Source organism: Eumetopias jubatus, unplaced genomic scaffold (assembly GCF_037043125.1).
Source record: "Eumetopias jubatus isolate StellerSeaLion01/CBP00866 unplaced genomic scaffold, mEumJub1_p1.0 scaffold_7, whole genome shotgun sequence".
NCBI classification, from domain to species: Eukaryota; Metazoa; Chordata; class Mammalia; order Carnivora; family Otariidae; genus Eumetopias; species Eumetopias jubatus.
The window spans coordinates 2,055,573-2,070,882 of NW_028274813.1; the positions used below are offsets into that span (position 1 = coordinate 2,055,573).

Genomic DNA, 15,310 nt, shown 5'->3' on the forward strand with positions numbered 1-15,310 from the left:
GGAATGAGAAAGGCAGGAGCAACTCTGCAAAGAGGCACCAAGGTGGCAAAGGCTCTTAGAATGACAAAAAAGGCAGCAGCTATGCTGTTTGCTAAGAGACTTTAAGACGCAGTTCACTGTGCTAACAGAGCCGTTACTTTGACAACATTGATGTGACTTACATTCCTTGATTACATGCATTTTGAAGGTTGCTACTTAAAGACAGAAATCCTACAGAAAAAAATACTCAAAGTCTTAACTCTATTGTCTAAACCCTAGCCCTTCCTCCAGAGAACACAAACACAGTTGGACGTTTCTAGGTCACTGGCTGAAGGACACCCAGCACAAATCAAGTCCTGCCTCCAAGTCCACCGCCAGAGAGGGACAGGAAACCAAACAGGGAAATGTTCACGGCCACATGGCTCTTTCATCTGTGCATCAGCAACAAAATCAAAGGAGGTGACCAGGAAAAGCATCATTGGTTAAGTTCTCAAAGAAAAGAAAATGGATAATTTAGGGAAAATCAGCAAACTACATAAGGCAAAGTGTAATCCAAAAGTGCCATGAGAAATATGTCAAGCTCAAAATTCACTATTTTTATTTTCCTTTTATCTTTTTGTCCTAATATTAAAATATTTTACATGAACTGGAAAAAATTGGAAACCATAAAAACTGCCAGTTTCTCTTCATTAAGCCACCCCACCATATTCTCATCAAGCATATATAAAAATCTAACCAAAAAATTTAGCAGTTAGGGGTTCCAAACAGTATATAATAGATTTGAACTGGAATATATAACATTTTATTTTATTTATTTATTTGAGAGAGAGAGAGTGAGCATGAGAGAGTAGAGGGTCAGAGGGAAAAGCAGACTCCCCACTGAGCAGGGAGCCCGATGCAGGACTCAATCCGGGGACTCCGAAATCATGACCTGAGCTGAAGGCAGTCGCCTAACCAACGGAGCCACCCAGGTGCCCAACATCTCTTTACTTAAAATACAGACACTGCACATTACATAGAATAAGTTTAATTACTACATTGCTGACTTAACCATTACATATCACTTTTTCAAGTACAGAATGGCATTCTGAATATAAAAGTAAACAACGTGTTTCCCTTTGTAGTTAGTATATATTCCACACAGGCCATTCCCTTAAAACCAAAAGAAAAGCTATGAGTAAGATGGAAACCACAACTAAAATATTACCACACGGAGAGGGCAGTAGCATTTAACCACAAGCCGAAGACACCGCCCCAGGACAAACTCAAAACCGCTGCAGGGAAGCAACAGAGGGCGCCCGGGCGGCTCAGTCGGTTAAGCGGCTGCCTTCGGCTCAGGGCGTGATCCCGGGGTCCTGGGATGGAGTCCCGTGTCGGGCTCCCTGCTCAGCGGGGGAGTCTGCCTCTCCCTCTGCTTGCCGCTCCCCTTGCTTGTGCATTCACTCTCGCTGTCAAATAAATAAACAAAATCTTAAAAAAAAAAGGAAAGCAACAGAAACACTGCAGGAGTTCACAATTTGGGACCAGGATCAACCAATTCAGAAACGCCATTAGATCTCAATTTTTTAAAAATGATTTACCTTTAACTATATAAAACAATTCTAATGCAGTTTATACAAACTCCCTGAGTGTGCATTCAGGATTTATATTTAGAAATAATTTTTTAACTTAAATTCAATTAATTAGCACATGGTGCATTATTAGTTTCCGAGGTAGAGTTCAGTGAGTCATCAGTTGCATACAGCACCCAGTGCTCATTCCATCGTGTGCCCTCCTTCATGCCCATCACCCAGTGACCCCATCCCCCCTCCTCCCTCCCCTCCTGCGACCCTCAGTTTGTTTCCTAGAGTTAGGAGTCTCCCATGGAGAATCCATACTGTATGATCATATAAATTTCTAGGAAACAGACCAGGTTACCTTGAGACATGGCCAGGAGTGTGTTGTGGGGTGAGGGGTGGGGAGAGGCAGGAGGGATAAGCTGAGAAGAACATGAACACACTTTCAGGGGGTGGCCGTGCTCATTACCTTGACTGTGTCGACAGTGTCATGAATGTACAGATGTCAGAACTTACCAAATCGTACTCTTTGGTGTGTGCAGTTTATTGCATGTTGATTATACCTTAATACAGCTATTTTAAAATAAAAAATTATTTTAAAAAAAGAGCCTCTCATGGTTTGTCTCCCTCTCTGATGACTTCCCATCCAGTTTTCCCTCCCTTCCCCTATGACCCTCTGTGCGGCTTCTCATATTCCACACACGAGTAAAACCATAGGATAATTGTCTTTCTCCAATTGACTTACTTTTGCTCAGCATGTTACCCTCCAGTTCTATCCACACCGATGTAATGGTAAGTATTCATCCTTTCTGATGGCTGAGTAATACTCCATTGCATATATGAACCACAGCTTTTTTATCCATTCAGAAGTCATTGGACATCTGGGCTCCTTCCATAGTGTGGCTACTGTGGACATTGCTGCTATGAACACTGGGGTGCAGGTGCCCCTTCGGATCCCTACATTTGTATCTTTGGGGTAAATACCCAGGAGTGCAGTTGCTGGGTCGTAGGGTAGCTCTGTTTTCAACTGTTTGAGGAACCTCCACACTGTTTTCCAGAGTGGCTGCACCAGCGTGCATTCCCACCGACAGTGTAGGAGGGGTCCCCTAGAAATAATTTTTTAAACCACTTACTTAGATGAAGTAGTACCTGTACCATGCCAAAATCAAAAGTGTTTTGAAACAAAGTATTTTATAACTGGATATAACCCAGTGGTGTGGGACTGGGACTGGAGATATGGGTGTGATCTCCTGGCTTTAATACAGACCAGCCCAGACACAGGAAGAGCTGTGTGCACACACACGTGTTAACCTCAGCTCTCTTCCCCAGTGCTCCAGAGGCACCTCAAAACGTGGAGCAGCACCTTCCTGCCCCCCACGGCCATCCCCTCCCTCGCCCCAGATCCAACCCATTACCACACCCTGTGCAGTCCATCCCATGCCTGCCCGCTCCCCCTGCTGTCGTCAGCCGGTCATCACCCCGGAGTCTCCCCTGGACAGGACCACGCCTCCTAACTCTCCTTGGGTCCGCTCGGACCCCCTCCAATAGGACCAGGGTGGTCTTCCCAAAACACAGTTCTAATCATACAACATCCCCCTCCTCCCTTCGCACTCATCCCAGGATTAACCTAGAACCTTTAATGGCTTCCCGCTACTCTGAGTATCAAGACCAAAATTCCTAGCTATGACCCACAGCCTCTGCCACCGGTCATGCCTCTCTCATCCAGCCCCATCCAGTATAGCCACGCTAGTTCTCTACTGCTCCTGCAATAAACTAAGTGGCTTAAAACAATACGCACTCTCTCAGAGTGATGGAAGTCCGAAGTCCAAAATCCATCTCAATGAGCTTTAAATAAGCTCAAGGTGCTGCATAGATGGTTCCTGCATGGATGGTTCTGGGAAGAACCTGTTCCCATACCTTTTCAGCTTCTTGAAGCCACCTGCATTCCTTGGTTTGTGGGGCCCTTTCTGCCATCACTGCAAACTAAGGCTTCCACTATCACATCTCGTCCTACTGACTCTGATCCTCCTACCTTTCTTGTGGAAGAACCCTGTGATGACACTGGGCCCCCTGGACAATCACCCCATTCAAGCTCTTTAACTTAATCCCAGCTGCCAGGTTCCTTTTACCCTGGAAGGTACCACAGTCACAGGTTCAGGGGGTTTGGATGTGGACCTCTTGGGGGGCTATTACCCAGCCTACAACTGACCGTGCCCAGGCCTGCCCACCTCCACTCTCGATTCCCCAGCAACAATGCCTGTTTAAGGGCTGGAGCACCAGGCCTCCCCGTCACAGACCTTCTGTATACATTCCCTCCACCCTGATCCCCACACCACCCAGGAAACTTCTATCATCCTTCAGCTCCAAGCTCAACTGTTACTTTCTTGATACCTCAGCTCAAGTCAGAAACCCTTGTCTCAGGCCCCCATAGAGCTGTCTTTCAGAGCGTTTATCTCCAAAAGCATTTACTTGTGTAACTACATGATTAAATGGTAATCTCTGTGCAAGGAGGGGCCAGGTCTTATTACTTATCATATTCCCATGGCCCCATACAGTCCCTGGCACACACCTTAACAAACACTGGTCACTGAATGAATCCTCTGAACAGAGTCAAAACTGTAATTTATGTGACTTCCTGGTGAAAAGCTCCAAACTATAAAGATGCCAGGCACAAAGAAACAAAGAGCAGTTCCAAATATTAATCCAAGTCAAAAGTTACTAGAGCAGACACTTCCAATGGCAGGCATTCATCTGTAACCTCGCTACCTTCAGAAAACAGCAGTCCCATATGGTATGCCCCGGGGTCAGTACATACGGGTGTAACCAGAAGGATCACATCACAGTCATCTGAAAACTAATACGCTTCCCCAAACGGAAAGATGAGATGATGGGTATCTTTGCACAAGAAGACGTAGGGCTCTTTCGTGCTTCTACGGAAGCTGTGCTGTACTCCACTACACGTCCTCTGTCCGCAGACATTTAAGAGACCTCCAAGGCTTCCCACAGACAAGCAACGAAGCCATCAGCGTTCTTGCACATACAACTCTGTACTTCTCTTAGCACAAGTAAAAACTAGATCAAGGGGCACACACATTTTGAACTATCACTTCTGGTGATAGTATACTAGACTCGTCAGACAAGTATTCCTCCTGAGGACAATAAGGGACAGTAGAGGAAATACACAAAGGGCACCTAGTGAGGGAACCCCACGTAAGGAAGCGTGCAGTAAGGCAACAACGCAGACACGAAGGCAAAGAACTCAACACGCTTTCACCTTAAGGTGAAACACAAGCAACGGGAAATTAACCTGAACACAGTACAGTGACCAAACAATGAGAAAACAAAACTAAATGAGACACTGGGGCACAGATAATAGCTCAGAATTTTTCCACAACTGGCAAAAGATATTCTGTACTGTCAAGAAGCCCAAACAAATCCCAAGAAGAATATAGGTTAATGTACTATTACATATGGACTGTATTTTGCAATTTTTAAAAAGGCTAAAAAAGAAAAGGAAATTACTCTAACCCCAACTTCTGCCCTTAAGTGTGAGGAAGTGTGTAAACAGGGTAGAAGGACAGGAGACGGGGCTTCTTAGTTGAATTAATAGAAGGTCTGTGATAAAGCAACAAATCAAAAGCTAACTTCTGTCATACAAATAGGGACTGATGTTAATAAGATAACTAGCTGCACACTCACAGAAAGTAAGCAGCTTGATCCCAACACTCAGCAGCTACACCCAAGGCAGGCAGGGGTGGAGGGAAGAGAGGAGGTGTAAGAAGAAACTTTTACTTTATACATTTAAGCATTATTTAAAATTTCATTTTAATGTGTTTGTTGTTTAAAAAAACTGTAATCATTTTTTGAGGGCGCCTGGGTGGCTCAGTCGTTAAGCATCTGCCTTCAGCTCAGGTCATGATCCCAGGGTCCTGGGATCGAGCCCCACATCGGGCTCCCTGCTCGGCGGGAAGCCTGCTTCTCCCTCTCCCACTCCCCCTGCTTGTGTTCCCTCTCTCGCTGTCTCTGTCAAATAAATAAATAAAATCTTTTAAAAATAAATAAATAAATAAATAAAAATAAAAAATAAAAAATAAAAAATAAAAAAACTGTAATCATTTTTAAATAAAAATTTTAGGTAGTTCTAGAGGGGTGCCTGGCTGGCTCAAACAGTGGAGTATGTGACTCTTGATCTTGGGGTTGTGAGTTCAAGCCTCATGTTGGGTGTAAAAAATAATAAAATCTTTAACAATTTTTTTTTTTAATTTTAGGGAGTTCTAATTAATAGTAAGATAAAAGACCATTACTAGTCTTTCCAAAAGACAAACTATTTAGAAACTATATTTAAAAGAGAAAAAAAATTACTGATTTACAACCCAATATACACTCACCCCCTCAAAAAAAAATCCTGAATTAACTAGCAATATGTATTCTTTCTTGACCAAAATATTACATTTCTTAAAGACTTTAAAGTGTGTAATGTTTTATTTGTGAATAACTAATGCAGCATATTGTTCAATATTTAAAAATACCCATTTACCTGGCCCACTGGTTGACTGATCACTGCCATACATATCAAATTCTTGTGCTTCAAGCTGTCTGTATTTGTTAATATACTCCACTTCTGAGCTCTTTCGGCTAAGTGGCCTGCAAAGAATATTCAATGTTAGTATACTGTTTCCGAAAAGCCAAGAAACCCCATGTGCCAGAGGAATTCTTGAATAATTCCCTTTGCACTAAATCATAGAAGAACACATGCAACTGAAAATATGCTCCACTCCACATCTACTCGCCACTTAGTGCAAATTCAAACAGTGAAAAACCATTGTTCCCTCCTTCAGAGTGGAAGAATGAATATTCTCCGATCACAGCGGAGAGTGGTAAATGGGTAAGACCATTTGTTATCCTGAAGGGCAATCTGCCGGTATCTGGGCCACACTTTCCCCCGCAGCGTCTTCCACGGAGCAGTATTTCACCACATCGCAGGCACAGACATGCACAGAAGCGCTCATTTACTCAGCAAGCAGTTACTGAACACCCAGCACATGCGAGGCACTGCCCTAGACACTAGAGATAGAGCAGGAAACAAACCACGTCCTTGCCCTCACGGAACGGTCACTCAAGTGGAGGAGACACAAGGGAATACGTGCTCATCAGGGGTACGGAGGGAAACTTAAAAGGCAAAGGTATAAAGGACTCCAGGGAAGAAGGGTCCAAACATTATGAAAGGGAGGAACATTTTTACAGTGTCTGTAATAGTTAATCCCTGAAAACCAATGCCCAACGGAGGGCTAAGCTAAACTACGACACACTCCTACTTAGTATGCATCTTTTTAAGGACTGCCACAGCTATTATTCACACTAGTAGGTATGAGTCCGAGATGTTAACGTCCAAGTTAACCAGTCCAAGATGTTAAGTTAAAAAAAGGTAACTGCAATGTGATATGCAAAATATACTATTATAATGTTTGTATTCTCAATATTTAATTTAATGGCCCTGCTGTCAGAGAAAAGACTGTATAATACCAATTCCTGAAATAGGAGATTTACTTTAATAAAATGCTATTTGCATTAAATCCTACTTTTGCCTGATATTCATAGTTAACAGGAGCATTCTTTTGGTTACCACTTACCTGACGCTCTTTAATCCACTCAGCAAATTAATAATTAAGGGCTGACTCCATGCCAGGCACTGTCCTAAACACGGGATAAAGTAGCTGCCAGGGATGCCTGGGTGGCTCAGTCAGTTAAGCACCCGACTCTTGATTTCGGCTCAGGTATGATCTCAGGGTCGTGGACTGAGCCCCACGTTGGGCTCCATACTGGGCATGGAGCCTGCTTAAGACCCTCTTTCTGTCTCCTGCTGCCCCTCCCGCCCCCCCAAAGCAGTCGGCAGACTTTTCTCATGGAGCTTCCAGTCTGGTTGAGAAAAGAAAAATAAAGGAAAACAAAGAGTATGTTAGAGATAAGTCCACAGAGAAAAATACAGCCAGGAGAGGAGATGGAGTGAGGGTGGCTGCAGTGTTAATTGACGATAAGGTGACATTAAAGCAAAGATCAAAACAAAGTTAAGAGAGGGACCGTGCAGCAGCCCTATGAGGGGAAAGACCTCCTGACGGAGAACCCCGGAAAGCCAGAGCCCTGAGGCAAGTGTGCCAGCAAGACTCAGGAGACAGAAGGAGCCAGAAGAAGTGGGGGGAGCCTAGAAGGACAGGGAAGTGGAATGGCTCCCAGGGAGGGCAGGGGGCAGACTGCTGGCAGATGCTGATTACAAAGATTTTGGCTTTTGCTCTGAGTGAAATGGGTTTTAAGCGGGGACAGAGAAATAGCAATATCGAACTCCTATGGTAACAGGCTGGCTGTGAGCAGCTGAAGCAGGGTGAGGTGACAGGGGCAGACACGGCAGAAGCAGGGAGACCACCTAACATACCAGCACAACAACCAAGGCCAGAGACAAGGTGGCTTGGACTAGAGGGGCAACAGGTAAGGGGGAACCACTGGAATATGCTGGTGTACTAGATCTGGGTATGAAAAAACAAGAGTCAAGAACGATTCCCTGGTTCCCGCTGTTGGGAAGACCAAACACGCACACTGTACCCTGTGCCCCACAAAATGAAGCCACCAAGCCAGGATGGAACACATGGGCTGTTACTGGAGTCTCTGAAAGCACAGGTGACGGCAGACGGGGGACGAAGACCAGAATTCAGAGCACCAGCAGGCAAACCAGGGGCGCGCCTGCCACTGTTTAACTCTGCCATCCCCTGAGCTGAACTCACTGCAAATGTCTGCCAAATGCAGACACAGGTCCAGCATAGACAGAGCACCCCAGAAGCGCCCCTGTGCCCCATGGAGCAAGAAAGGGGACCCCAAATGCTCAAAGTGAGGGCAGTCCCCAGTTTTTCTCTTTTCTCCTTTCTCTCAAGTTCCAGGGGTCAGCAAGAGCCTCAAACTCTGAGGAGGGGAAACACCATCTCCCAGAGGGTAGGGTAGACCCTCACTGCCTACTTTCCTCCTGGGTCCTCCCACTGCTTGACCCCAGATGTGAATGCAGGCAGATGTACTGGCAGGAAGCGCAGGGTGGAGCAGAGCAATAAAGGACCAAAAAGGGGAGCTGCCTTAGGGATAGGAGAGTACCTGGGAAATCCAGACCCACCCCCCAAGGCCATCCATAAGCTACTGGGCTCACCCCAAGGCTTCAGAGCATGCACAGACCCCCAAGAGCTCACCACAGACTGAAGACTGAGGGCTTAACTACAGAACAGCCGGCAGGTGGCACCCAGCAGGACAGACCCAGACAGCACTGCAATGGCTCTGAAAACCCACCAAAACCTTGGGCACCTGGGTAGCTCAGATGGTTAAGTGTCTGCCTTCGGCTCAGGTCATGATCCCAGGGTCCTGGGATCAAGCCCCACATCTGGCTCCTTGCTCAGTGGGAAGCCTGCTTCTCCCTCTCCCACTCCCCCTGCTGTGTTCCCTCTCTAGCTGTCTCTCTCTGTCAAATAAATAAATAAAATCTTAAAAAAAAAAAAAAGAAAAGAAAAGAAAAGAAAACCCAGAGACCTCGAACCCCACAGAAGGCTGGCAGGAACTTGCTGCCTGAACACAGCTGCTCAGCTGCATTCCCCAGAGGATTTAAACAAGCCCCAAAGTCCCATAATATCAGAATGCCCAGGATACACACAACTACTCAGCATATAAAGAATGAGGAAAATCTCCAGAATGGAGCAATGACCACTTAAGATACTGGCTACCAATTCAGAAACCCTACACCTCACACCAATCTCAAATCAATTCCAAACTGATTCAAAACCCAGGCACTTATGTTTTTACGCCAAAAGCTAATGCTCTCCAACATTCAAGAACTTTGGAGAAGGCCTTCATAAACAGGAGCACGAAAAGGAAAAGTCAAAAAGGACAATATCAACAAGCTAAACTGTCATTTAAGCTGATGAACAACGTCTCTAGAAAGGGCAAGAGCAATAGTCACTCAGGAGAAAACATCTGCAGTGCATGGCACCGGAGTACGTTAAGAATTCCTGTAAATCAAGAACATATGCACAACCCAATATAAACGTGATTTTTACCTTTTAAAAGGTACATGCATCAGTGTATCTCTTTTTTAAGATTTTATTCATTCATTTGACAGAGACACAGTGAGAGAGGGAACACAAGCAGGGGGAGTGGGGGAGGGAGAAGCAGGCTTCCCGCTGAGCCGGGAGCCCGATGCGGGGCTCGATCCCAGGACCCCGGGATCATGACCTGAGCCAAAGGCAGACACTTAACGACTGAGCCACCCAGGCGCCCTGAATCAGTGTATTTTAATTAAAATATTTTAAAGAAAAAATAACACTGGGAAAAGAAATTTAACACAGTTTTAGTGTCTCCTCAAATGTTAACTGCATCTTTTTTTTTTTTTTTTAAGATTTATTTATTTATTTATTGGGGGGAGAGGGAGAGGGATAAGCTGACTCCCTGCTGAGCATGGAGCCTGATGCCGGGCTCCCTTCTCTAGCCTGAGATCACGACCTGAGCCGAAACCATGTGCCCCTTAACTGCATCTTTACCAGCCGAAAGAAAGAAGAACCAATAATCCAGAACTTTAAATCCAGTAGCAAAGGAATTAAAAACAGGCTATCGACGGTCTCCTTACAGTGACAAGTCTTCCCTTCATTGCTATCTAATGCTCCTGGACACCACATGAGAAGGCAATGACAATGACCAAAAAAGAAACTGACCAGTTTCATAGTTTAACTTTTATGTCCTCCACACAAAATATCCTAAGGTTATAATTCATTACAAACAATTCATTTATTCAACTTACTAAAATGTTTAATAAAATCCAAGTTAATCTGATCATAGCCTAATAAACAGGAAGGATTGACACAAAGGTACTTTTTTTAAAGATTTTATTTATTTATTTGACAGAGAGATACACAGCAGAGAGAGGGAACACAAGCAGGCGGAGTGGGAGAGGGAGAAGCAGGCCTCCTGCTGAGCATGGAGCCCAACGCAGGGCTCGATCCCAGGACCCTGGGATCATGACCTGAGCCGAAGGCAGATGCTTAAGCGACTGAGCCACCCAGGCGCCCCCACAAAGGTACTTTCTTACCCTGATCTACAAATATTTACATTCTCCATCTACATGGTAGTAGGAACATGACTGGAAAATTTGGGCTCTATTTCAATCAAACAATCTCAGGATCTAGGACAGAAAAAAATACAATTGATAATAATACTAGTAGCATGCCCTGAGCACTAGAAACACAGGTTTCCACAATTAACCCATCAGAGAAAGGTGTGCTGAATGTAAGCTGATTGGTAAGAAAAAGCTCTGTGAGGGTTGGACTTGAGCAGTCGTCACGATGGCAAGACAGATGCCAACTGAGTGTCCTGGGGGTGGGAGATGGTCTTCGAGGAGCTCTCTGTGTAGTAGCTCACTTACCTTCAAATCTCCACTCAAAGGACACCCCCTCCCCAGAAAGGCCTTCCCTGACCTCCACATGGAAGTGGGGAGGCCTCCAGCGGATTAAACACCCGCCCCCCATCTGTGATCTGTGACCAGCTTGCTGGACGGCTCTTGCTCCTACCCGTCTTCCCACCGGAAGGTGCTCTCCACAAGGGAAGAGACTAGGTCTGTCTCGCCCACTGCAGCAGCCCCAGTCCCTAGCCAGCATTAGGCCACAGCACAGTCATCACACTCTGCTGAGTGACTAAGAGCCAGCAATTCCAGTGGAGGGCAGAGCAGAATCTAATCAGAAAGGACTAGAAAACAGGGAGCAGAGAACAAGAACACAGACCAACCTTTCTGTAAGTTCAAAGGAACAACAGAGCCAAGGAAAACATGCTGATGTCTTCCCTCAGACAGAAGAAAAACACGGGGTGGTATTTAAACAGGGCCCTGGAAACAAGAATTATGATGTGGGTAAGTGGAAAAGAGAAAGAGTAAACATCTGCAAAGACAGAGTCAGTGTGAGCCGCTCTGAAGGGTCAGAGGCAGCACGACAAGCATCGGGACAGTCAGGCCTGAAAGGCACAGTCTGGGGGGGGGGCGGCGAGAGGGGACGCCAGGTAGGAAGGGGTGCCGCCAGACTGCAGAGGGCCCTGAGAAGAACCTGGTTTATGTTCCATAACAATCCATGTCTGACGTTGTCCTCAGAGGCAAAAATTTTAAGAATTAAAGCAATAACGAGGTTATTCAAAGGGAGAAGTGTCAGGATTCATCGTGACTTTGGCAGAAAATCTGGTAGGACACTTGTGTCATGATAAATTTTCCTCTCCTCTCCTTTTCGTACTCTACACAATGTAATATGAAAACCTTCTCATTGAAGAGAATGAATGCTGACATTGGGCTTTTTCTCACAGACAAGCAGTAGGAGCTCCAGGCTGACCACACACATCACTCCTGATCATGCATGACATACAGGTCTGATGTAAACCCCGTCTGTTCCTCATGGTTCACTTGCTGGAAAAAGCAAGGGAAGAAACAAATGTTATAAAAGAAAAAGCCACCATGCAGTCATTTAACATAGAACTAGAGAGTATAAGACCCGTCCACTCTTGAGCAAAAGACACACAGTACCTGAATGAAAAATAGCACAATAATGAGCATTACGCATCATTGGTACTCACCCAAGCAGTAAGTGTAAGCGTCTCACCTTCAGCTCCAAAGGAAAACACTCTAATATTAGATCTTCTATAATGAATTATAAGACTTTGTTTTCAATTTTGTATGTTCTTAGATCTCTATTTTTTCCTAACCTTAATCTATTATTGCTATGTTTTTAAAGAGATTATAAATTATATTTTAGAGTTACCTACTTGAGCATTTATGTCCTCTGGCATTACAACTTGCTTAAATATATAAATTTAACTACTATTTAAAAAGAGAAACAGGGGCGCCTGGGTGGCTCAGTCGTTAAGTGTCTGCCTTCAGCTCAGGTCATGATCCCAGGGCCCTGGGATCGAGCCCCGCATCGGGCTCCCTGCTCCACGGGAAGCCTGCTTCTCCCTCTCCCACTCTCCCTGCTTGTGTTCCTGCTCTCACTATCTGTCTCTGTCAAATAAATAAATAAAAAATAAAAATAAATAAATAAAAAGAGAGAATGTGTACAAAAAATAACCTTTACTAAATATTTCACATGATGGATATCAGCATTCTTTGCCTACTTTGCTCAATCATAACAAATTTTCTCAAAATGGGTACTTTGCAAATCGTCAAGACTGATCCGTTTTTTCCTGCTTTCATTGGAGGGGACAGTGACCTGGCTTCTAGATGGCCTGAAAGTTAAGCTGAAGAATAAAAGCAGTGTGGTTATTTTTAGAGCTCTACAGGCATAAAAATACAGCACTAAACTGTGACCTACAGCTATGCATAGCAGAGCATCGCACCATGCGACAGTCTTCACCGTAGCTGGGAGCACATCCGTGGTGCCTCACACTATTGTTCTCATTTCATTACCAAAGATAAGTCTGAGTGCATTTAGGACCAGAGCCCACTGCTGCCGGCATCTTTTTCAAATAGACTGAGCTACGTTCAAAAGGTAGACCATTATATAATTTGTGAAGAATGAATGGTAAGTTATTTTTGTCATTTCTTCTAGCTTCCTTACAAGGTGAATTAATGAGCAGTCTCCCTAAATGAAGACATCACAACCTCATTCCTAACATAGAAACTTATTTATTTCAAATACAGTTTCAGTGGGTAAATAAGGAGGCTCATTCCTTCCAACAGGGGATACATCCAGGAGAACAACATATGCCTGAGTAAAACACAGCTTCATCACTAATTCAAGCAAGCTCTTTGGCAGCATCACCACATCGGATCCACCAGCTTACCAGGTACGCTTTAAACATTTTCTGCACAAAACCTAAGTCAAAAGTGTGTTTATAGATAGCACTTCTTATACGTTAATATTGTAAAGCCTCCTAAGAACTTTTTATAGCCAAGTGTCAGTGTTAATTTTCAGAGAATGTTCAGTCTGGTGATTATCTCTTTGTATATTTCATTTCTGCTTAGCTACATAAACGTATTTTCAAAGCTTGGTTTTTGGTACTGACCTAGTTAGAGACTGAAAAGCTTTAATCCATGTTCTAATCTTATTCTGACCAGTGAAAAACTCATGCACTTTTCTAGCAAATTTATTACAAAGAAAGATATTGCTCATCAGAACCACAACATTTTATGCAAATAAATAAGTGAGGATATTTCCATAGGCTAAAAATGCCACTTTTTGGCTGGATGAAATGGCCAAAATATGATTCCTACAAACCTACACACTATCCTGGCTCCGACGTAGTGACAAAGACTCTGCTTCGGGAATTAAAGTGGCACCTGAAGGAGCGAGAGAGATTAATACAGGAGATCGAAAATGAACAAAAAGTTAAAAAAACAGGTGTGGATTACAACTGGCTGAGAAACTACCAGAATCTCCACACGACCATCCCAGCTACGGAACAAAGACAACTTGAAGTCCTTTGCTCACAAGTTCAGCCTTGTCAAACTGGAACTATTCTCAGCAGGTAAAAATACTATGTTCTCTTTTGTGATATTCTGCTACTGTCAAGTCTAAGTTCCTCATACATCTAGACTGGAAATTGTATTCTATCATGTAAATTCTTTAATCATGTGTATCAAAAACCTGGCAACCAAAATCCCCAAGGATAGACTGGACAAAAATATCCATTGACATCTTACTGGCTAGGAAATATGTTTAAACCATATTCAGAATTTCTTTACTAAGAAGCTTAATTTTAAAGGAATGAGCAGATTACTCAAAAAGGTGAGCGACTACTATAGGATCATGTTATTTAAGCTGTACTTTGGAGATAAACAGGTATGAAAAAAGAAAGTTTCTGAACTGAATGTTCATTACTGGTTTCCCTGCAGATTTCGAGAAGTTTTAGCAGAAAATGATGTACTGCCATGGGAAATAGTTTACATCTTCAAGCAAGTTCTGAAAGACTTCCTAAACAGTACTAACAAAGGTAACCAGCAAGAAGGCGCGGAAGAGTCAGGGAACACAGACTGTCCTGTTCCTTCTGTGATCCTGGGCACAAGCTCCAGGGGTTCCAATAAAGACGAAATACCCACGATTTCTAGTTACGTGGACAAAACCACAAAGAACAGGTTCCCAGCATTCTCGCATAGAATATGGAACCTACCATATTATTACCCATCAAGTTAAGTCACTTATAACCAGAGAAGTTTTTATGGCCATCTTTAGAAGCAGAACTCTTAATATTAAGAATACAAAAAAGTAATGTGATTTCATGTTTCTCTGTTGCAAAGTCAGATGTTAAGTAGTTTTTAACTATGCATCCTATGTTTCAAATAGTGTTCCTTTTTTATCCGCTCTAAAAATGCAATGTTTTATTGAACTGTATACTTTTAACTAAAATGATTCCTAAAGACCGAAAAACACATTTGAAGTATTTTCTTAGACTTCAAACACATCTCACAGGAACAAGTATGGAACTGGACAAATTCTGTGTGAAAATTAGACATTAACCTTGACTTTTATTCCGAAAGGAAGCTATGTATAGAATAAAATAAATGATTGATGTGAATCTTGCTTTTACAATATAACACAGAAATGATTCCAGCTCAGTCATTCTCAGCGGGGAAGGGGAAGATGGGCAGTGACAGAGAAAATAATGTGCAGTTTAAAGACTAAGTAGTGCTTTACTTCAACATTCAAAGTTGTTAATAATTACAACACTTTTAATCTCAATTAACACAAGGGGAAAGTAAAAAATATAGAGCTATATTGTATCATTAA

The 15,310-nt window shown here is 43.5% G+C and overlaps 2 protein-coding genes across 2 annotated transcripts in view; one reads left to right on the forward strand and one right to left on the reverse strand.

Moving 5' to 3' along the window:
• TDRD9 (tudor domain containing 9) overlaps nt 1-15,310 on the reverse strand; it is a 113,725-nt gene that overhangs the window by 87,160 nt on the left and 11,255 nt on the right. The window contains 1 exon segment of the mRNA XM_028100421.2: nt 6,073-6,179. Within this exon segment, the coding sequence (XP_027956222.1) occupies nt 6,073-6,179 (107 nt within the window).
• Nucleotides 13,753-14,716, forward strand: RD3L (RD3 like). Its single transcript, XM_028100436.2, has 2 exons — nt 13,753-14,051; nt 14,419-14,716. The coding sequence occupies exons 1-2, from the start codon at nt 13,753-13,755 to the stop codon at nt 14,714-14,716; spliced, it is 597 nt and encodes a 198-aa protein (XP_027956237.2).